Source organism: Budorcas taxicolor, chromosome 23 (assembly GCF_023091745.1).
Source record: "Budorcas taxicolor isolate Tak-1 chromosome 23, Takin1.1, whole genome shotgun sequence".
NCBI lineage: Eukaryota > Metazoa > Chordata > Mammalia > Artiodactyla > Bovidae > Budorcas > Budorcas taxicolor.
In genome coordinates, this window is record NC_068932.1 from 50,751,186 (window position 1) to 50,773,562 (window position 22,377).

Sequence of the window (22,377 nt, forward strand, 5' to 3'; positions counted from 1 at the left end):
GTGCGACCCCGTGGACTGTGGCCCACCAGATTCCTCTGTCCATGGGGTTCTCCAGGCAAGAAGACTGGAGTGGGCTGCCATGCCCTCCTCCAGGGGACCTTCCTGGCCAGGGATTGAACCTGGGTCTCCTGCACTGCAGACAGATTGTTTTACCATCTGAGCCCCCAGAGAAGCCCGCTTGTGTGCAGAAACGCAGCTGACCTTGTTTGCTGGTGTGTGTCCTGGAGGCGGCTCACGTTGCTTGCTAGCCCCAGGGACTCTCAGGGGGCCCTTTGGGACCACACACACACACATGGTTTCCTCTTCACGTCGGGGGTTTCATTGCTTCGTGTTCAGCCTGGACATCCTCCTTTCTCTTCTTGCCTCGTTGCGCTGGTGAGGACTTGCAGGACTGTGTTAGCCCTTTCTCTTTTTCTCTTAGTCTGGCCAACAGTTGGCCAATTCTGTTATGCTTTTTAAAGGACTAACTTTGATTTCATTGACTTTCTTTCTTTTTTTTTTTTTTTTCTTTTTTGAAATCGGGGACTTATTGAGCACATACTCTGTCAAGCTCTCTGCCCAAGTGCTGGTATGGGCTTTACAGCTATTTGGCACTTTGTTTAGAACAGAAAATGTGTCTGACATAAAGTAAGTTTAATAAGATCTCATAGTTTACAAAGTGCTTTCACACATTTCAGAGGGAAGATGACTTTCTGTTTTACAAAATAAGGACACGTGGGCACAAAGAGATCTCAGAGCTGCCCCAGCGCACACGTCAGCAGCCGACTAATGATCGCCTTGTCGCATTCATCTCTGCTTGGAGTCTCTATTACTCCCTTCCTTCTGCTGGTTTGAATTCAGTTCACTCTTCCTCTTTCCCGGTTCTTTACAGTATCAAGTCAGATTCCCAATTTGAGATCTGTCTGTTCTGACTGTAGAACCTATGGCGTGACTTTCCCCCTGGGCACTGCTGTTGCTGACCCAGAGGTTTGCGTGCTATGGGCTTACTTCACTCATCGTGAGGTCTTTCCTTCCACCCGCTTACTGTTTGTGACCGTGCTGTGTCCCCCAGATCATCAGGCTTTCGGCAGGAGGCGGTGGAGGGAGGGGATGTCTGCTCTAGAGCCATGCTGAGACCCTTAGAGACGGGGAAGCTCTGCGTGAGTGGAGGGCCACGTGGCTGAGGGTGGGACCCTGATCCCAGGGGTGGGAAGGAGTCACTTCATCCCTCCCGTGTTTAGAAAGCTCCGAGGGCAAGGCTGGGGCTCAGCGAGGGTCCGGGCTGGGGTAGGCGGCCCTGCGGGCTCTGCTGTGGGCGCGGGACCAAGTCAGCATCTGCTTTCTCTGTGGGGGACGGGCAGCAGGGTAGGTGGGCGTGGCCCCGGGGGCCTCCAAGAAGCATCTCAATTCGGGCCATGGGCCTCCCAGGGGTCACCAGGCAGAGTCGAGGCCTTCGTGGGTCCCTGACGGCTGTGACCTGAGTCTGAGTTGGGTTCCTGGCCTGTCAGTCCCAGCCCAGGGCTTTCCTTTGGGGCATCACTACCTGGGATGCAGGGGTGCCACCCCTCAGCCTTGCGGGTCGGGCCTTCCCTGTGCTCCTGCGGGAGGGGTTCCCTGCTCTCCCACCTGGGGGACACTGTCAGCAGCCTCCGCAGCTCATCCAAGGGAGGCTTCACTGCGTCCTCCCGCGGGACCTGGGGGGCTGCCCTGCCCCTGTATCCTCAGACCTGGGCTCACAGCTCCTTTTCATTAAACGTGGAAACCACGATCGAGAGATGACGCCAAGTCAGTAAATACTGTTTAATTGGGCCTGGTGTGTGCAACGTCCATGCTGATCTGAGCTGCTGTTGGCGGAAAGCAGGCTGACTAACTCTGTGTTCTGACGTGAGGCCCAGAGGCTGAGCCATCATCACGGGACCCCCAGAGGCCCCCCCACCCCAGTGCTCAGCACAGAGATGATGGCTGTGTGGCTGTAGACCCAAGGCTCAGCTGTCATCACGAGATCCTTAGGATAACCCCCCCGCCCCATCCCAGTGCTCAGCGAGGAGGTGGTGGCTGGCTCTGCAGGAGGACCTCCAGGGGCTGCAGGGGGGAGGAGACCCTCAGGCTGAGTCTGGGACAGTCTGTGCAGGCTCGCAAGGAGGGGAGGGGCTCCCAGGAGTGCAGATGCCGGGTGAGTGGTCGGCACAGCCCGGGAGGAAATGCAGACGTGCTCACAAGGGGGCCGTGTGGGGACACGGACACGGCCCAGGGCTTGGCCTGCATGCAGGGGCCTGGCGGGGCAGGGGCGCACTCGAGGGCATCACGCAAGGGACTTTGGAAACTTGATCTGACAGCAACCGAGCGGCGGGAACCAGCAGCACACGGAGCTGGGACCAGCCTCCTGGCCTTGGGGCCCATCTCCCGCTGTGTCCTCACACAGTGCCAGGCCAGGGGCGAGGAGGCTCTCTGCTGTCTCTGGAAAAGTGCTTCCCGATGGCTCCACCCTACAACAAGACCCCCTCCCGAGACGGCCATCTCGGCTTGGGGGAGAGTTCAACAGGGGAACTCAGGCCCAGGGACTCCACCGAAACGTCAGCGTCAAACAGCTCTGGCTGCGGCTGCTGGCGTCTGGGTTGATTCAGCCGCGTGCCGCCGGGTCCTGATGCTGCAGCCTGCCCTGCCTTCCCGACAGAGCGGCCCCGAGTAGTTTCCTGTCTCAAGGCCTGAAAAGCCCACTTGGTGGTGCCCACAGCCTGGTTCGTCTGTGGTCCACAGGCAGTTGGCCCCGACTCTGGACCGCCCTGCCTGGGGGAGGGAGGCGTCCCCGGGGCTCCCTCTGCCCGGGGCCCCCTCTCAGGGCAGAAGCTGAAGCTGGCTGGGGGCCTGGGACGTGCTTGTCCCAGCGCTGGGCCGGGTGGAGCCACACGGCCCCACGTGTGGCCTTGGGAGCAGAGGGCTCAGGGCTCAGGGCCGAGCAGAACCCTGTGAGGCCGCATCTGGGACCCCGGCCCAGCTCACAGGCCCGGCCCAGGAACACGGGGGCTTTTGCCAGCTAAACGCGAGCGGACGGCCTCGCGTGTGGGGACCTACCCCCGAGAATCAGGACACATCATGCTGCTGGGTTTCCACGCCTCCTGGTCTCTGTAGGAGACCACTCCAGTATTCACACCCCAGTGTTCTTGCCTGGGAAGTCCCACGGACAGAGGAGCCTGCGGGCTACACTCCCAAGAGTCAGTCGGACACAACTGAGTGACTGAATCAGCACCACGTTCTGAACAGGAGCCTGTCCTGGAGCACTGTCACGGCCTGTCCTGGAGCGCCGTCACGGCCTGTCCTGGAGCGCCGTCACGGCTGGTCGGGGCTCAGGCAGGCGTCCTCTGCACCTCACACGGCCCAGGCCTTCGTCCACCAGCTCTTCTCCAGGCGTCAAGTTCCTGAGGGTTTCACCCTCCTCTGCCCACTGCCGGCCGGTGCGAGCTGGACGTGAGGGTCTGCATCTCAGAGGCACGTCGGTGGCTCTCGAAGCCGCATACTCGGGTGATGGACATGGATGGCTCTTTCACCCGAGCTGAAATCACTGACCTGATCTCTCGGGTTTCGAAGTCCTGACCGACACTAGGAGCACTAACTGGGCCCAGAGGGGAAGTGCCCTCCGGGTCAGACTCCGGGGCTGAAGGCCTGCGCCCGGGCAGGTCCATAGCTCATCCTCATCCGGCCTCCAGCTGCTGCCGGCTGCCCTGGGCTGCTCCAGGTCTCCAGCCCACCCCTCCTCCAAGTGAAGCCCCCCTTCCTCGAGGATATGGGGGCCCAGGAGCAGCAACCCCTCCGTTTATGTCAGCGGATCTCATCCACAGAGACCCAGGCTCCACAAGGGCATGGACCAGCCGGCGTCGGCCAGCTGATGGCAGCTCCTCAGGCCATCCTGGGGGCGGGCCTGCCTGGCCTGGACAGTGGACAGAGCGGCCAGCAGGCCCTCGGGTCCTTCCTCACAGCCTGACGCGGCTTCTCCTCCCGGGTTCTTGCTGTGGGCATCTTCCCCTGCTGGTCCCTTCCGGTCGCTGAGCCGTGGCGGGAGGATCTGGCCTCTGCAGTCCTCTGTCCTCTCCTGTGGCCCCTCGGACAGTCAGGGAAGCATGGGCTCCGTGACCTGGAAAGAGGGCCTGCCCCGCTCAGCTGACACAAGACAGGCACCGGGGGCGGTTGCTGGGATTTCAAAGTCAAGTTTCCCAGGGGCCCTAAACTCAGGACGCGAGGTCAGTAAACAGATGCCCCACTTGAACACTGAAGCCGGAGCAGACAGGGCCCGTGGGTCAGAGTCAGAAAATCCCAGCACCCAGAGGTCGCTGGAGCCCCCTCTGTGAGGCCTCCAGGGCGGCTGGGGCTCGTGGAGCTGGCCGACACCCACAGGGACTCCCGGCGGGCACCACGCATGCCCACACAGGGCGCAGGGGCCTCAGCAGGGACAGCACCCTCCACCTGGGCCTTGCGCCCACCGACCAGGGCTCCCTGTCCAGGGAGCACCCTGACTGCACGTGGGCTCCGGTCAGCAGCCAGGGGAGCACGCAGAGCAGGCCCCAGGCCCTGAAGACAGAACAGGGGGCGGGCAGGGGCCTGGGCGGGTGGGCAGAGCTGCCGGACCTTCACCCTCCACCCCAGGCTCGGGGTGGGGAGGGCTGGTCCTTCCTCTTTTTAAAAACACTTTTTTTTTGAGAAATAGAACATTTATACCCCCCCAAAAGCCTAAAACATCAATGCAGGTTTATGAAACAGTCCTGTGCCCTTCAAAGGAAGAAACAGAAGCCTCCTCTGCAGGAAACTCGGCCATGCCCCACCCCCGTCCTGACTCATGACTTCTATCGCCTTTTTTTATAGTTTTACCCAAATTTGTCTGCACTGATTTGGGGCCGTATACACATGGACTCGCTCATTTTATATTTTTATCAGGTTTATTTCACTGCCCAGCGTGCTTTCCAGACCCGTGTCTGAAACTGTGTCACCATCTGGCTGCGTGGTGCGGATAAGTGGCCAGGTGCTGTAGGCACGCTGCTCCTGGTGGGAGGGGGGGTGTCTGTGACCCCACCATCCCCCCAGGTTTTGCTCATCTTTCCTGGGAGCAGGGGCTCTGGGGTCCCATCTGCACTCCCCGCTGAGCACCCAGCCTCCTCCCGTCCCCCTCAGGGCCGTCTGTCCATCAGTCCGTCCTTCCGCTGCTGTAGGACTAGGTAGGCAGGTCCCCGCATCACCTGTCACGGGTGTCCTTCCGACTCCCCCAGCCGGAAGTAGGAGCCTGGGCGCCAACACTGCACCCCTACAAACCCACCCTTCTCGGTGACGTGCCTCGCAGGTTCTGCCCTGTGATTCCACTTACAATTCTGTGCTTTCTGCTGGGACATGACTTTCTGGGTAGTGTGAGCTTGGGGACCAGGTTAGTTTCCTGCTCCTATTGGAACAAGTTGAAACGCCATGAATTTATCATCGGGGCCTCCCAGGTGGCACTGGTGGTTAAGAACCCCATTACCAACACAGGAGAAGTAAGAAACCCGGGTCTGCCCCTGGTCAGGAAGATCCCCCAGAGGAGAGCGTGGCAACCCACCCCAGCATTCTTGCCTCGAGAATCCCATGGACAGAGGAGCCTTGCGGGCTGCAGTCGGTGGGGTCGCAAAGAGTCCGACACGACGGTCGGTCGGACAGTTAGCAGCAGGCAAATGTATCACACGCAGTCCAGGCGCTGGAATCCGAAACCAGCCAGCGGGCTAACCCAGGCGCGTGGGCCGGGCCCTCCCGGAGCCCCCAGGGTTGACCCGAGCTTCCACGCTCCCGCTTCTTGCAGCGGCCGCCCCGGCCCTGGGGTCACGCCCTCACTGGAGCGGCCGGGCGGGGGTCCACTGGGGGCGGGGGTCCACTGGGGACGGGGGCGGCGGGGGCAGGGCAGGGCCTCGCACCGGCCCGGGCGCCAGGCGGCTGCCGCGAGGACAGCGCCCCGGGCCTCCAGCGCCCTCTGCCGGCCGCCGTCCCGCAGGTGCTGGACGCGGAGCCGAACCACCGGAGAAGGGCGAGGCTCCCCGCAGAGGGGGTGGCGGCGGGCTGCAGGGGCCCGACCAGGGGCGGTGGAGAGGCTGTGAGAGCCCACCTGCAGGACCCCAGGGCGAGGGCACAGTCTGGCCCAGGCGGCAGCCCCTCCCAGGGGGCTGGGGGTACTGTCCACCTTGGGGGAAGGCGGGCCAAGCCCGCCCAGCGTTCCGGACCCCTGCTGGGTTGGGTCTCCTCCTGGGCGAGCTGGGGGACCCATCTGGACCCATGGGCAGTGCCGGGTAAGGGAGAGGAGTGTGGCCCAAGGTGAGGCCGGCAGCGGGGTCTCCTGGTGAGCTGTCCCTGGGTGGCTGGAGTCCTCTGAGGGGCTCTGAGCCCTGGGCCCGCTGTGGGTTGCACACTTGAGCAGAGGCCCCTTGCACGCTTGCAACGTCACCTCACCACGTGCTGAAGGAGCCTCTTCATCGAAACCCAGGGCTTCCTCCGTGGACCTGTCGGCATGCTGGGCCCAGTGCAGCATTGGGGGACGTGGGGGGGGGGGGGGTCCGGCAGGCCCTTTGCTGTGCGCCCAGAGCAGAACTGGCTCCCCTGAGGCCTCCCCACGCCCTGAGGCCGCCCGGCTGTTGTCCCTGGAGCTCCGTCTGGCCTGGCGTGGCCCCTGTGGGCACTGAGCTGGAGCCCTGGGGGCTGTTCCCTGCACCCGAGGGGTCTGCAGAGGCCCCTGCTTTGTGCATCCCTGCCTGGTGGGGGCAGCTCCAGCCTCGGTCGGCCGGGCCCCGCTGGCCTGCAGCAGACCCTGCGAATCCGGCCTGTTCAGGGCCCGTCGCTGCCCTTTTCCTTCCCTCCAGGCTGGTCTCGTGGCCCGTGCTCACACCCAGGGCCCAAGAGGAGGCCCTCAGAGCTCATGGCCGGAGGAGCTTGGGCCAGAGTGGGCCCTGCCCCACCATGGCACCTTCACCTGCAGACGGCGGCTGCCCTGCAGCAGCACAGACCGTGTGCAGACAGTCATGCCAGGCGGGCAGCGGTTTGGGGGCATCACACGATGGTGAGGCAGGCACCGAGCTACAGCGAGAGGGGGTAAGGCTGGACCTGGAGCTGCAGGCGACAGAGCAATGGGAGGGACCATGCTCAGGAGAGGGACAGCGGGACGTCCAGGTGGGAGCAGGCCCGGAGGGGCTACAGGCAGCGACGGGGGGCCCGGCCCAGGCCGGGGCTGGGGGGCTTATCTCCCGTCACTGCTTGTCACCAGGCTGAAAGTGCCGCCTCCACAGGCCCCTGCCAGGTGGTCTGTCTTCCTGTGAGGAGCCCCAGCCTCGCCCCAGGAAGGGAGGCTCCCAGCAGAGGGGCCGTGCTTAGCTGCTGTCTCCACGGGAGACCCCTCGCCAGCCTGATGGGGCAGAGCTGAGCAGCCCTGCCTGCTGTCAGCCTTCCTTCTGGTCCCGATGCTGGGCGTCAGGGTCCGTCCCTGCAGTCAGGGGTGTGGCACGCTGCCTGCTTTTCAGATAGCCCGAGCCCTTAATATTTCCATATAAGTTATTTTTTTAATTAATTTATTTTTTATTTTATCCTATTTTTGGCTCCAGTGGGTCTTCACCGCTGTGCACACAGCCTTTCCTTAGCTGTGGTGGGCGGGGCTGCTCCTTAGGTGTGGTGCAATGGCCTCTTGTGGGGCGTGGGCTCCAGGCGGGTGCGCTCAGCCACCGTGCGGAGGCTTCTTTGCTCCGAAGCACACGGGATCATCCCAGATAAGGGACTGAACACGTGTCCCCTGCATTGACAGGCAGACTCTTACCCACTAGACCACCGGGGAAGCCCCCATATAAATTTTCAATTTAGAAAAAAGAGCCTCCAGGGTTTTGACCTGAGCTCAGTTCAGTCGCTCAGTTGTGTCCGACTCCTTGCGACCCCATGAATCGCAGCACGCCAGGCCTCCCTGTTCATCACCATCTCCCAGAGTTCACTCAGACTCACGTCCATCGAGTCAGTGATGCCATCCAGCCATCTCATCCTCAGTCGTCCCCTTCTCCTCCTGCCCCCAATCCCTCCCAGCATCAGAGTCTTTTCCAATGAGTCAACTCTTCGCATGAAGTGGCCCAAGTACTGGAGTTTCAGCTTTAGCATCATTCCTTCCAATGAACACCCAGGACTGATCTCCTTCAGAATGGACTGGTTGGATCTCCTTGCAGTCCAAGGGACTCTCAAGAGTCTTCTCCAACACCACAGTTCAAAAGCATCAATTCTTTGGCACTCAGCCTTCTTCACAGTCCAACTCTCACATCCATACATGACCACAGAAAAAACCATAGCCTTGACTAGATGGACCTTAGTTGGCAAAGTAATGTCTCTGCTTTTGAATATGCTATCTAGGTTGGTCATAACTTTCCTTCCAAGGAGTAAGCTTCTTTTAATTTCATGGCTGCAGTCACCATCTGCAATGATTTTGGAGCCCAAAAAATAAAGTCTGACACTGTTTCCACTGTTTCCCCATCTATTTCCCATGAAGTGATGGGACCAGATGCCATGATCTTCGTTTTCTGAATGTTGAGCTTTAAGCCAACTTTTTCACTCTCCTCTTTCACTTTCATCAAGAGGCTTTTTAGCTCCTCTTCACTTTCTGCCATAAGGGTGGTGTCATCTGCATATCTGAGGTGATTGATATTTCTTCTGGCAATCTGGATTCCAGCTTGTGTTTCTTCCAGTCCAGCATTTATGATGTACTCTGCAAATAAGTTAAATAAGCAGGGTGACAATATACAGCCTTGATGTACTCCTTTTCCTATTTGGAACCAGTCTGTTGTTCCATGTCCAGTTCTAACTGTTGCTTCCTGACCTGCATACAGATTTCTCAAGAGGCAGGTTAGGTGGTCCGGTATTCCCATCTCTTTCAGAATTTTCCAGTTTATTGTGATCCACACAGTCAAAGGCTTTGACCTGATGTCACTGCAAACAGCACTTTTGTCTCCCCTGTGACTGCGATAAGCTGGTGCCTGGTCTCTGCGATATGCTGGTGACTGGTCTCTGTAGTTAGCTGGTGACTGATCTCTGATAAGCTGGTGACTGATGTCTGTGATAAGCTGGTGACTGGTCTCTGTGATAAGCTGGTGACTGGTCTCTCTGATAAGCTGGTGACTGGTCTCTGCCATAAACTGGTGACCTATCTCTGTGATAAGCTGGAGACTGATCTCTCTGATAAGCTGGTGACTGGTCTCTGTGATAAGCTGGTGAACAATCTCTGTGACTGATCTTTGTGATAAGCTGGTCACTGATCTCTGTGATAAGCTGGTGACTGGTCTGTGCGATAAGCTGGTGACTGGTCTCTGATAAGCTGGTGACTGATGTCTGTGATAAGCTGGTGACTGGTCTCTGATAAGCTGGTGACTGATGTCTGTGATAAGCTGGTGACTGGTCTCTGATAAGCTGGTGACTGATCTCTGTGATAAGCTGGTGACGGGTCTCTGTGATAAGCTGGTGACTGGTCTGTGCGATAAGCTGGTGACTGGTCTGTGCGATAAGCTGGTGACTGGTCTCTCTGATAAGCTGGTGACTGGTCTGTGCAATAAGCTGGTGACTGGTCTCTGATAAGCTGGTGACTGATGTCTGTGATAAGCTGGTGACTGATCTTTATAAGCTGGTGACTGGTCTCTAATAAGCTGGTGACTGATGTCTGTGATAAGCTGGTGACTGGTCTCTGTGATAAGCTGGTGACCGATCTCTGTGATAAGCTGGTGACTGGTCTCTGATAAGCTGGTGACTGATGTCTGTGATAAGCTGGTGACGGGTCTCTGTGATAAGCTGGTGACTGATCTTTATAAGCTGGTGACTGGTCTCTGCTAAGCTGGTGACTGATGTCTGTGATAAGCTGGTGACTGGTCTCTGTGATAAGCTGGTGACCAATCTCTGTGATAAGCTGGTGGCTGATCTCTGCGATAAGCTGGTGACTGATCTTTATAAGCTGGTGACCGGTCTCTCTGATAAGCTGGTGACTGGTCTGTGCAATAAGCTGGTGACGGGTCTCTGCGATAAGCTGGTGACTGATCTTTATAAGCTGGTGACTGGTCTCTGATAAGCTGGTGACTGATGTCTGTGATAAGCTGGTGACCGATCTCTGTGATAAGCTGGTGACTGGTCTCTGATAAGCTGGTGACTGATCTCTGCGATAAGCTGGTGGCGGGTCTCTGCGATAAGCTGGTGACTGATCTTTATAAGCTGGTGACGGGTCTCTGCGATAAGCTGGTGACTGATCTTTATAAGCTGGTGACGGGTCTCTGCGATAAGCTGGTGACTGATCTTTATAAGCTGGTGACTGGTCTCTGATAAGCTGGTGACTGATGTCTGTGATAAGCTGGTGACCGATCTCTGTGATAAGCTGGTGACCGGTCTCTGATAAGCTGGTGACTGATCTTTATAAGCTGGTGGCGGGTCTCTGCGATAAGCTGGTGACTGATCTTTATAAGCTGGTGACTGGTCTCTGATAAGCTGGTGACTGATGTCTGTGATAAGCTGGTGACCGATCTCTGTGATAAGCTGGTGACCGGTCTCTGATAAGCTGGTGACTGATCTTTATAAGCTGGTGACTGGTCTCTGATAAGCTGGTGACTGATGTCTGTGATAAGCTGGTGACCGATCTCTGTGATAAGCTGGTGACCGGTCTCTGATAAGCTGGTGACTGATCTTTATAAGCTGGTGGCGGGTCTCTGCGATAAGCTGGTGACTGATGTCTGCGATAAGCTGGTGGCGGGTCTCTGCGATAAGCTGGTGACTGATGTCTGCGATAAGCTGGTGACCGGTCTCTGATAAGCTGGTGACTGATCTTTATAAGCTGGTGACTGGTCTCTGATAAGCTGGTGACTGATGTCTGTGATAAGCTGGTGACCGATCTCTGTGATAAGCTGGTGACTGGTCTCTGATAAGCTGGTGACTGATGTCTGCGATAAGCTGGTGGCGGGTCTCTGCGATAAGCTGGTGACTGATGTCTGCGATAAGCTGGTGACCGGTCTCTGATAAGCTGGTGACTGATCTTTATAAGCTGGTGACTGGTCTCTGATAAGCTGGTGACTGATGTCTGTGATAAGCTGGTGACCGATCTCTGTGATAAGCTGGTGACCGGTCTCTGATAAGCTGGTGACTGATCTTTATAAGCTGGTGACTGGTCTCTGCTAAGCTGGTGACTGATGTCTGTGATAAGCTGGTGACTGGTTTCTGTGATAAGCTGGTGGCTGATCTTTATAAGCTGGTGACTGGTCTCTGTGCGATAGGCTGGCAGCCGTCTAGACTCGCCCCTGATTCCAAGCTGTTGTCTTGGAGCCGCCGCAGCGGTTTTCGGGGAGCCGGTCGGGGCGCCTGCGGACGGAAGGGCATCGACAGCATTCTCACTGGCACCTTTGTTCCTCTGCTGCCTCGTCACGTGCCGGCATCCAGGAGATGCTCAGAGGCCCAGAGGCACGGTCACCTTGCCCCTGCCTGACCCTGGGGGACCTTCACCCCTTCACCGTCCAGGGACAGACTGGCTTCTTGTTGTTCAGTCACTGAGTCGCGTCTGACTCCTCGACCCCGTGGACTGTCGCCTGCCAGGCTCCTCTGTCCATGGGATTCTCCAGGCAAGAATACGGGAGTAGGTAGTTATGCCCTTCTCCAGGGGATCTTCCTGACCCAGGGATCGAACCTGGGTCTCCCTCATTGCACACAGATTCTTCACCATCTGAGCCACCAGGAAAGCCCAGAGTTTGCTCAAACTCGTGTCCATTGTCTGAGCAAACCCCAGGAGATGGTGAAGGACAGTGAAGGGTGGTGAAGGACAGTGAAGGGCAGTGAAGGACGGTCAAGGACGGTGAAGGGCAGGTCAGCCTGGGGTGCAGCAGTCCGAGAGGCTGCGGAGAGTCAGACGGGACTGGGGGACTGACAGCAATGTGTCCGTCGAGTCGGTGATGCCATCCAACCATCTCATCTTCTGTCGCCCTCTTCTCCTCCCGCCTTCAATCTTTCCCAGCATCAGGGTCTTTTCCAATGAGTCAGTTCTTCGAATCAGGTGGCCAAAGTATTGGAGCTTCAGCTTTAGTACCAGTCCTTCCAATGAATATTCAGGGTTGATTTCCTTTGGGATGGACTGGTTGGACCTCCCTGCAGTCCAAGGGACTCTCAAGAATCTTCTCCAGCACCGCAGTTGGGACTGGATGCCATGATCGTAGTTTTTTGTGTTGAGCTTTAAGCCAACTTTTTCACCCTCTTCTTTCACCCTCATCAAGAGGCTCTTCAGCTCCTCTTCACTTTCTGCCATTAGAGGGGCGCCATCTGCACGTCTCAGGCTGTTGGCATTTCTCCCTGCAGTCTTGATTCCAGCTTGCGCTGCCTCCAGCCCAGCGTTTCGCATAACGTGCGCTGCATGTAAGCTAAATTAGCAGGGTGACAGTGTATGGCTCTGACATACTGGTTTCCAAAGTTTGAACCAGTGCTTTGTTCCCTGTCCAGTTCTAACTGTTGTTTCTTGACCTGCATACAGGTTCCTTTTCTAAATGCAGCTTGTACATCAGAAAGTTCTCAGTTCATGTACTGTTGAAGCCTAGCTTGAAGGATTTTGAGCGTAATCTTGCTAACATATGGAATGAGTGCAATTGTACAGTAGTTTGAACATCCTTTTGGAGAAGGGAATGGCAACTCACTCCAGTACTCTTGCCTAGAAAATTTCATGGATGGAGGAGCCTCGTAGGCTATAGTCCATGGGGTCGCAAAGAGTCAGACACGACTGAGCGACTTCACTTTCACTTTGAGCATTCTTTGGCATTGCCTTTCTTTGGGATTGGGATGAAAACACCTTTTCCAGTCCTGTGGCCACTGCTGAGTTTTCCAAATTTGCTGGCATATTGAGTGCAGCACTTTAACAGCAGCATCTTTTAGGATTTGAGATAGCTCAGCTGGAATTCCATCACCTCCACTAGCTTTGTTTATAGTGATGCTTCCTAAGGCCCACATGACTTCTCACTCCAAGATGTCTGGCTCTAGATGAGTGATTACACCATCGCGGTTATCTGGGTCATTAAGACCTTTCTTGTACAGTTCTTCTGTGTATTCTTGCCACCTCTTAGTATTTGCTGCTTCTGTTAGGTCCCTACCATTTCTGTCCTTTATCGAGCCCATCTTTGCATGAAATGTTCCCTTGCTATCTCTAATTTTCTTGAAGAGATCTCTAGTCTTTCCCATTCTGTTGTTTTCCTCTATTTCTTTGCATTGTTCACTTAAGAAGGCTTTCTTGTCTCTCCCTGCTGTTCTCTGGAACTCTGCGCTCAGTTGGATATATCTTTCCCTTTCTCCCTTGCCTTTCACTTCTCTTCTTTTCTCAGGCATTTATAAGGTCCCCTCAGACAACCACTTTACCTTCTTGAATTTCTTTTTCTTTGGGGTGGTTTTGGTCACTGTCTGCTGTACAGTATTACAAACCTCTGTCCACAGTTCTTCAGGCACTTTGTCTACACCAGATCTAATCCCTTGAACCTATTTGTCACCTTCACTGTATAAGCATGTATAATCATAAGGGATATGATTTAGGTCATACCTGAATGGTCTAGTGGTTTTCCCTACTTTCTTCAATTTGAGTCTGAATTTGGCAATAAGGAGTGCATGATCTGAGCCACAGTCAGCTCCCAGTCTTGTTTCTACTGACTGTATAGAGCTTCTCCATCTTTGGCTGCAAAGAATATAGTCTGATTTCGGTGTTGACCATCTGGTGACGCCCATGTGTAGAGTCTTCTCTTGTGTTGTTGGAAGAGGGTGTTTTCTATGACCAGTGCATTTTCTTGGCAAAACTCTATTAGTCTTTGCCCTGCTTCATTCCGCATTCCAAGGCCAAATTTGCCTGTTACTCCAGGTGTTTCTTGACTTCCTACTTTTGCATTCCAACCTACTATGATGAAAATGACATCTTTTTTTTTTTTTTTTTTTTTTTTCGTGTTAGGTCTAGGTCTTGTAGGTCTTCATAGAACCATTCAACGTCAGCTTCTTCGGCATTAGTGGGTGGGGCATAGACTTGGATTACTGTGATGTTGAATGGTTTGCCTTGGAAATGAACAGAGATCATTCTGTTGTTTTTGAGACTGCACCAAAGTATTGTATTTTGGACCCTTTTGTTGACTATGAGGGCTATTCCATTTCATCTAAGGGATTCTTGCCCACAGAGCATGCTAAGTCACTTCAGTGTGTCTGACTCTTTGTGACCCTATGGACTGTAGCCCCTAGGTTCCTCTGGCCATGAGATTCTCCAGGCAAGAGTACTGGAGTGGGTTGCCCTTTCCTACTCCAGATCCTCCCCACCCAGGGCTGAAACCCACATCTCGTGCATCCCCTGCACTGACAGGCAGGTCTTTACCACTAGTGCCACCTGGGAATTCCCACAGGAGCGGTCATCTGAGTTAGATTCACCCACTCTCGTCCACTTAGCTCACTGACCCCTAAAAGGTCGACATCACTCATGGCACCTCCTCCCACCCGCGTCCAGCTGACCCTGACGTTTGACCCTGGCCGCACACACAGGCGTCCGTCCTCCCCCACCCTCCTCCTGCCCACGTCCAGCTGACCCTGACCACACACACAGGCGTCCGTCCTCCCCCACCCTCCTCCCGCCCGTGTCCAGCTGACCCTGACGTTTGACACTGGCCGCACACACAGGTGTCTGCCCTCCCCCACACTCCTCTCCCGACCGCGTCCAGCTGACCCTGATGTTTGACCCTGACCACACACACAGGCGTCCGTCCTCCCCCACCCTCCTCCTGCCCGCATCCAGCTGACCCTGATGTTTGACCCTGGCCGCACACACAGGTGTCCGTCCTCCCCCACCCTTCTCCTGCCCGCGTCCAGCTGACCCTGACGTTTGACCCTGACCACACACACAGGCGTCCGTCCTCCCCCACCCTCCTCCCGCCCAGGCTGCCGCGTCGCGCTGAGCGGGCTTCCCTGTGCTTTGCAGTAGGCTCTTGTTGGACTTTGGTTTTGTTTTCTTTTTTCATTTATTTCTGCCCCTGTTTTTATCATCTCCTTCCTCCTGGTTACTCTGAGTTCACTTTGCTCTTTTATTTTTCTGCCCTGTTGAGGTGGGATCTTTAGTCGCTGGACTTCAAATCTTCCTTTTTTTCTCACGGGAGCATTCACAGCTGTGAGTGACCCTCTAAGCCCAGCTTTAGCTGCATCCCAGAAATATTATACTGAGCTTTCTTTCTCACTTTGGTAAAATATTTTCCAGATTTCCTTATAATTTCTTCTTTCATCCATGAATTATTTAGCAGTATAACATCTCATTTTTCAGATATGTGTGGTTTTCCTAGTTACCTTATTGCTATTAATTTTTAATTTAGTCTCATTTTGATCTCAGAGAATATACTCTGTATGATTTAAATGCTTTTAAACTTATCAGCACTTGCTTTATGAAGCATCATATCATCTGCAATGATTAATAGATGGTGTGCACTTGAAAAGAATTCGTGCTGTGCAATTTTTGGATATGATTTTCTAGAAAGAATGAACATTAGGGAAACATGATTAATGTTACTTGTATTTATTAACTTTTTGCCTGCTTGTCCCATCAGTTGCTAAGAGAGGGGAGTTCAAAACACCAGCTGTGATTTTGGAATTATTTCTCCCTTTATTTCTGTCCATTTTTGCTTCGCATATTTTGAATCTTCCCTCTGGCCCCCCACATTTACAGTTTAAATGTCTTCCTATGAATCAACATGGATGTCATTATGAAATGCCGTCCTTTCTGTCTTTTCTTAAAGTTTATTTTGTCCTGTATTAACGCAGCCACTCTGGCCTCTTAGAGTCAGTTCGTGCGGATAGCTTTATCCATCCGTTAATTTTCAGCCACTGTATATCTTTTTATTTAAAATGTTTTCTCCTATTGTAGACAGCATATAACAGGGTCTTGGTTTTTTGCTGGTATTGATGTATTCTGATGATCGCTGCCTTTGAACTGAAATGTTTAATCCATTAAAATTTAGTGGCATTTTGATTTTGTCTCCATTTCTCTGTTTTCTGTTTTTACTTTTTCTCTTTTTTTTCTGTTCCTCCTTTCCTTTTTTATTTTTTCTTTTGAGTTATTTTTAATATTTCATTTTATCTATTAGTTTTTTGCTTATTACTTTTCATGGCTGCTTTAGGGGTGACCACGACCTTTTCACATCTCTATAGTTTGAAAGTCACACTATTCCACGTAAAAACCATGAGAATTAGAAACTTTGCGACCCTGTGCCCCCCACTCTTTCCGCTACAGACATCATCAGTGTTGCCCCACATACACTGTAAACTCCACAAGTGAAAGTGAAAGTGAAGTTGCTCAGTCATGTCCTGCCAGGCTCCTGTCCATGGGATTTTCCAGGCAAGAATACTGGAGTGGGTTGCCATTTCCTCCTCCAGGGGATCTTCCCCACCCAGGGATTGAACCCGGGTCTCCAGCATTGTAAGCAGACGCTTCACCCTCTGAGCCATCATCAGGAAGTCCTGCAAACTCCACAGGCAGTGTTAAGGTCTTTCTTTCATCAGTAATACATATGTTAGAGAAGCTAGGAGGAAACAGGATGTTTTCTCTTCACCCAAATACTCAGTGCTTCCTGCGGTCTCCGTTCCTCCAAGCCCCTATTTGTGCAGTGCGCCTCCAGCCTGGAAGCTTTCATCTGGCATTTCCTGAAGTGTAGGTCAGCTGACAAGGACCCTTCCGGGCTTCGTCTCTGTCTGGGACGTGTTTTCCTTTGCCCTTTCTTCTGGAGCAGACTTTCTGGGGGCGCAGAGGCCCGGCCATCACCGGGTAACTGCGTGCAGGTCTCCCGGCTCTCCTCCGTGGACCCGGAGTTGTTCCTGTCACTGGGGGCCTGGTGCCGTCGAAGTGATGTGGGTGCTTGTGGCATCCTGAGAATGGCATCTCTTGTGGGGGTCGTCCCGCTCTGTCCCCCGGGCTTCCCCAAGGCTGCCCTCTGCGCGTGTGTGACAGCCACATACTTATGGCCAAGCACCCACGCTCACACCCCCAGGATCCCACGTGGGGCAGCATCCTTGGGAGGAGCTGTTGGCCAAGGCCCCGAAGGTAGGACCTACCCGGATGAGTCCCTGCACCTCTGGAAGGGTCACACGCCAGAACCTGCCCCAGGCCGCAGAAGACTCGGCTGCCAGGCTTGAGGAACTGCGGCTCCGAGCGCTTCCTCCCGAGGCGTCCGGCCAGCGCACGCACCCGTGGGTCACTGACCCTGCCGACAGGTGTGGCCTGGACCCCGGCGGAGGGCGACTCGGCGGGCAGGCGCTGAGAGCGTCCAGCGCTGCCCAGCGACACCTACGCCCAAGGGGGCACCTGAGCAAGCACCCACCGCAGCGCCAGGCCGTCCGCCGGGGTGCGCGGCCCCGCCCCATCCACCGCGGCCCACCGCCGCCCAGGGCCTTCACGTCCTTCTGTTCTTCTTGCTGAACTAGGGCGCCGCCCGCCCCCAGACACACGCGCTGGGCCCGGCTAGGGTCATCTCTGTGCGGGCAGAGAGGCGAAGGGAGGACACGTGGACGGGGTGTGTGGGAGCAGAGGCGGCACGGGGGACACGAGGGAGGGGCATGGCGGTGGGGGAGGGGCGCGGGGCATGGAGGGCATGGGGGAGGGGACACGCGGGACATGGGGGAGGGGCATGGCGGTGGGGGAGGGGACACGCGGGACATGGGGGAGGGGCATGGCGGTGGGGGAGGGGACACGCGGGACATGGGGGAGGGGCATGGCGGTGGGGGAGGGCCGTGGGGAGGGGGTGTGGGGGCTGCGGCGCGGGGGAGGCCAGGTCCGGCAGGACAGCGGCAGCGCTCTTCAGTCAAGCCGGGCTGCTGCCGCGTGGACAGCGGAGAGCAGGGCCTCCCCCTGCCTGGCCCGCGGGCGGCGCAGGGAGCGCGGCTGCCCTGGGGTGCGGGGGCCGCGAGGGCAGTGAGCGCCCCCTCCCCGCAGGTTCTACCTCGTCGGCGGCGGGGCCCCTCTGGTCATCTGCGGCGTCACGGCCGCCACGGATATCAGGAACTACGGGATGGAGGCCGAGGATGCGGCGTAGTGAGTACCGGGCGCCCCGCGGGGCCGCAGGACGGGCCGCAGGCCCCCGCGCGCCTCCCGGGGGCCCAGAGCCGCCTCCCCCGGCTCGGGCGCCGCCACAACCCCGCCCGCTCCACGGGCTGGTTTGGCCGCACAGGGCAGGCCTGGTGGGGGGTGCGAAGGACGGCCCAGGACGGCTGAGCGGCCCCAGCCGCGTGCGGGGCCCAGACGGCCGACAGCGCCGTCGGCCGCGCGGCCGTCTGCCCCTCCCCGCTCCCGCCCCAGCCCCGCGCCCTCCCCGCTCCCGCCCTAACCCTGACCGTAACCCTAAGCCTCCAGCGCTCCCGGCCTGCCCGAGGCCCTTCTGGCCGGCGGGCGGGGTGGGGCCCTTCGCCCCGATGGCCCTGCAGGGTGGGGCCGCCTGTCAGCTCCACCCCGGCGGTGACCTCTGTGGGTCGAGGGCTGTGGGGCTGCTCCCCTGGGCTGCCCCAGCGGTCCCTCCGCCCTCCTCAGCAGAGCCTCCTGGGGGGGCCAGAAAGCCGCCCGACCCCGCGCTCCTCCCACAGCTGCCCTGGGGGGCGAAGCCCCACGTCCTGTTCTCAGGGGGCCCAGCGCCTCCTGGGCCCTCCCTGGGGCCCCGCTGTGTCCCGCCTGCGCCCCCGCCCCGGCCCAGCCATGCTGGTGTCTCCTTATCACGTGACCGCGGGGAGGCTGTGAGCCCTGCTCCAACCCAGCAGGCTGCCCGGAGCGCCCCCTTGCTGACCCCCTCTCCCCCGCAGCTGCTGGATGGCCTGGGAGCCCAGCCTGGGCGCCTTCTATGGGCCGGTGGCCTTCATCGCCCTCGTCACCTGCGTGTACTTCCTTGGCACCTACGTCCAGCTCCGGCGCCACCCGGAGCGCAGGTACGAGCTCAGGGAGCGGACGGAGGAGCAGCAGCGGCTGGCAGGCCCCGAGGGTGGCCCTGGGACCCCGGGGGGTGCGCCGCCCGCCCCCGATGGCCGGGCCGCCTCGCTGCTGCAGAATGAGCACTCATTCCGGGCCCAGCTGCGGGCCGCCGCCTTCACGCTCTTCCTGTTCGCGGCCACATGGGCCTTCGGGGCGCTGGCCGTGTCGCAGGGCCACTTCCTGGACATGGTCTTCAGCTGCCTGTACGGCGCCTTCTGCGTGACCCTGGGGCTCTTCGTGCTCATCCACCACTGTGCCAAGCGCGATGACGTGTGGCACTGCTGGTGGTCTTGCTGCCCCACCCGCCGGGACCCCCACCCTGCGAAGCTCAGCGCCCGCCCTGCCCTCGACGCCAACGGGGACGCGCTGGGCCACGTGGCCTGCCTGCAGGACTCGCCTTGTCCTGGCAAGGCGTTGGGCTTCAGCCACCCATCCGCCAGCCACTGCAAGATGACCAACCTGCAGGCCAGCCAAGGCCACGTCAGCTGCCTGTCGCCAGCCCCGCCCTGCTGTGCCCAGATGCACTGCGAGCAGCTCACGGAGGAAGCAGCCCACGTGCACCCGGGGGACGCCTTCGAGCACGACACACACCTGCACACGTGTGTCCAGGGCAGAACTAAGCCGCACTGCTTCCGCCGGCACCGGGCGGCCGCGGCCGAGCAGGAGTACGCCTACCACATCCCGTCCAGCCTGGACGGCAGCCCACACAGCTCGCGCTCGGAAAGCCCGCCCAGCTCACTAGAGGGCCCCGTGGGCCCTCACGCGCTGGCCTGCTGTGCCCAGGGCGACCCCTTCCCCCTGGTCAGCCAGCCCGAGGGCGGCGCCCCCAGCCCCATGCTGTACAGCTGTCCACCTCGGCCCGGCAGGGAGGCGGCCCGCGGCCCGGCGCCCCTGGAGATGCTCCGCCGGACACAGTCGCTGCCCTTTGGTGGCCCCGGCCAGAACGGGCTGCTCAAGGGCGACGTGCGGGATGCTGCCCCCTTCGGCTCGGACAGCACAGGCAACATCCGCACGGGCCCCTGGAGGAACGAGACAACGGTGTAGCGGCCGGGACTGCCCCAAAGCAGAGCCCTCTGCCCCTGGGGTGGGTGGGGGTCGCCTCTCGACCCAGCCTTGGCAGACCCCCCACTCACCCCTGCCCGGGAAGGACATGAGCGGGAAGGTGCTCTGGGCTGCGGTTGCCTCCACGGAGCCCGCACTCAGGAGCACCAGCTGCCCACAGTCACCTGCTTCCAGCCCACAGCGCCGCGTCCCGGCAGCCAGGTGGAGGACCCGCCCTACGTGCCTGCGTGCACCCGTCTGACCCCTGCTGCCTCAATGGCCCTGGCTGCGGCAGGAGGCACCGCCACCGCCTCCCAGTACCTGACGTGTGCGTTCCGTTAAGGTTTGTTCTTAGAGGCAGGCAGCCTGCCTGTCGGTCTGGAGCGTCAGAGGACTCAGCCCGCTCCTCAGCCCAGGCTGGCTCTCTGTTCACCCCGGGCCGGAGAGCATCACAGGCCCCCGGGCAGCTGCCTCACTCCGGGGACCCTCAGCCTCCCCCGGGGCCGGCAGGGCCTCTGAGGGGTCTGTGCCCTGGAAACGCCCACCACACACCCTCTGATGTCCACTTGACTTCTGAAGCTGGGCACTGTCGGGACCGGGGCCTGCCCACCATGGCGTTTGGGAACAATAAAGTCCCTGCCACAGAGAGAGAGGGTCTGGCATTTCCATGAACATGTGGGCGCAAAGTCCAACTCAGAGGACACATGTCAATGACCGAAGTCCTTCTGTGACGGCAGCCGCGTGTCCCACAGGAGGGGCTCCGGGTCCCTGCAGAGGCAGAAGCCTGGACAGCCCGAGGGGAGAGCGTGTGCGCAGCCTGGACTCCCCCCCCCGCCGGGTCTGTGCATGTGTGCACCCACACCCACACCCACACCCACGTGTGTGGGTGCACTGCACACGTGTGCACTGCCGCATGCACGCACGCCACACGTGTGCACGGTACACCATGGGTGCACACATGCGGTGTGCACGTTACACGCCCTTCACACAGCGTGCATCACATACACCACCCACGTGCACTTGTTGCTGCACAGCCGCGCACACGCGTGTTTTCCAGCCCCCCGAGCGCCAGGCTTTCCTTGCCCTGCGCAGCCTCATCACCAGGCTTGTTAGCATCTGCGTGGGGACGGGGGCTCCAGGAGGACCAGCTCTTTCCCCACACCTGCTGGGCGGGGAGGGGCAGGCGTGCCCAGGGTCCCAGGCAGGTTGCCCAGTATATCAGCACGGGGGCCTCGACTCCCGGGGTTCTTGTAAACCTAACAGTGACCTTGTAATAGACCCTGGTGTCTAGTACCTGCATCCTCACAAGACAACCAGACAAGCTACCGATGACCGCCGCGGGGTGGCTCTCGTCTCCACCCCCAGCCTGGTGCCTGCCTGTGGCCCCCGTGACCAGCGCCCCGGGGCAGCGCCGAGCACTCACTGTGGACGCAGAGCCGTGGACGAAGCTCTGTGCCGCCCTCGTTGGTGCTTTGTGTGGCTGGTTCATAGATCTGCAAGCCTCTCTGTCCCTTGAGGGGCAGGCCCCCCAGTGCCCGGCTCAGGGCAGGCCAGGGAGCCATGAAGCTGCCCCCAGCCCCTCCAGAAGGCATCCCCCCCCTTCTGCCCTGCCGCCCCCGGCAGAGCAGAGAGCGGCTCATCCCTGAGACCAAAGAGACTGGATGGCAGCCAGTGAACCTCGTGGGTCCCGGGGCTGCGCCAGCCTCCCGAGCCCACTGGGCAGTGTGGTGACACAGTCCATAGTGAAGTTCTCCAGGAATAAAAATCCATGACACAACCACATCCGGGGGCACCCCACATGGACGATCCCCCCAGAGGATGCGAAGTCAGAGGTCAAAGCTGCAGACCGCTGTCTGAGGTCTAACCCTGGGTCACCACTTCTTAGTGCTGTGTGAGGGCATACAGGCAGGGCTGGAGCCAGAGTGTGCCTCCTGCATGCGTGTGAGAGCACGCACGAGTGTGCCTGTGTGCTGAGTGCATCTGTGCATTGTTCAAACTGCTGTGCGCACATGTGTGTCTGTGCATGTCACGTGTGTCTGTGCATGTCACGTGTGTGTACACTGTGAGAACACATGCTTCTGAATGTGCTGTTGAGAGCTGGGTGGGTGTGTGCATGTCTGAGTGTGTAGTGTATGCGTGAGAGCACAGTAGTGAACGTGTGCAGATATGCATGTGTGAATGTGTGCGTACTTGTGAGTGTATGCGTGTGCATGTGTGTGAATCGTGTATACATGGAGAGCGCTGTGTTGTACATGTGAGCGCAGAAGAGTACACGTGTATGTGGGAGTGTGTGTGCAAGTACATGCCCGTCACAGAGGGCATGTGCAGCACCCTTGCCCTGGCCTGGCCGCTGTCTAACAGCCCCTCAGGGCAGC

General features: G+C 58.1%; 1 protein-coding gene across 1 annotated transcript in view; it reads left to right on the forward strand.

Moving 5' to 3' along the window:
• The window catches only part of ADGRA1 (adhesion G protein-coupled receptor A1), a 36,730-nt gene extending 16,725 nt beyond the window's left edge, over nucleotides 1-20,005 (forward strand). The window contains exons 5-6 of the mRNA XM_052661131.1: nucleotides 17,939-18,037; nucleotides 18,796-20,005. Of these exons, the coding sequence (XP_052517091.1) occupies nucleotides 17,939-18,037; nucleotides 18,796-20,005 (1,309 nt within the window). The remainder of the gene's footprint in view (nucleotides 1-17,938; nucleotides 18,038-18,795) is intronic.
• The last annotated feature ends 2,372 nt before the right edge of the window (nucleotides 20,006-22,377 follow it).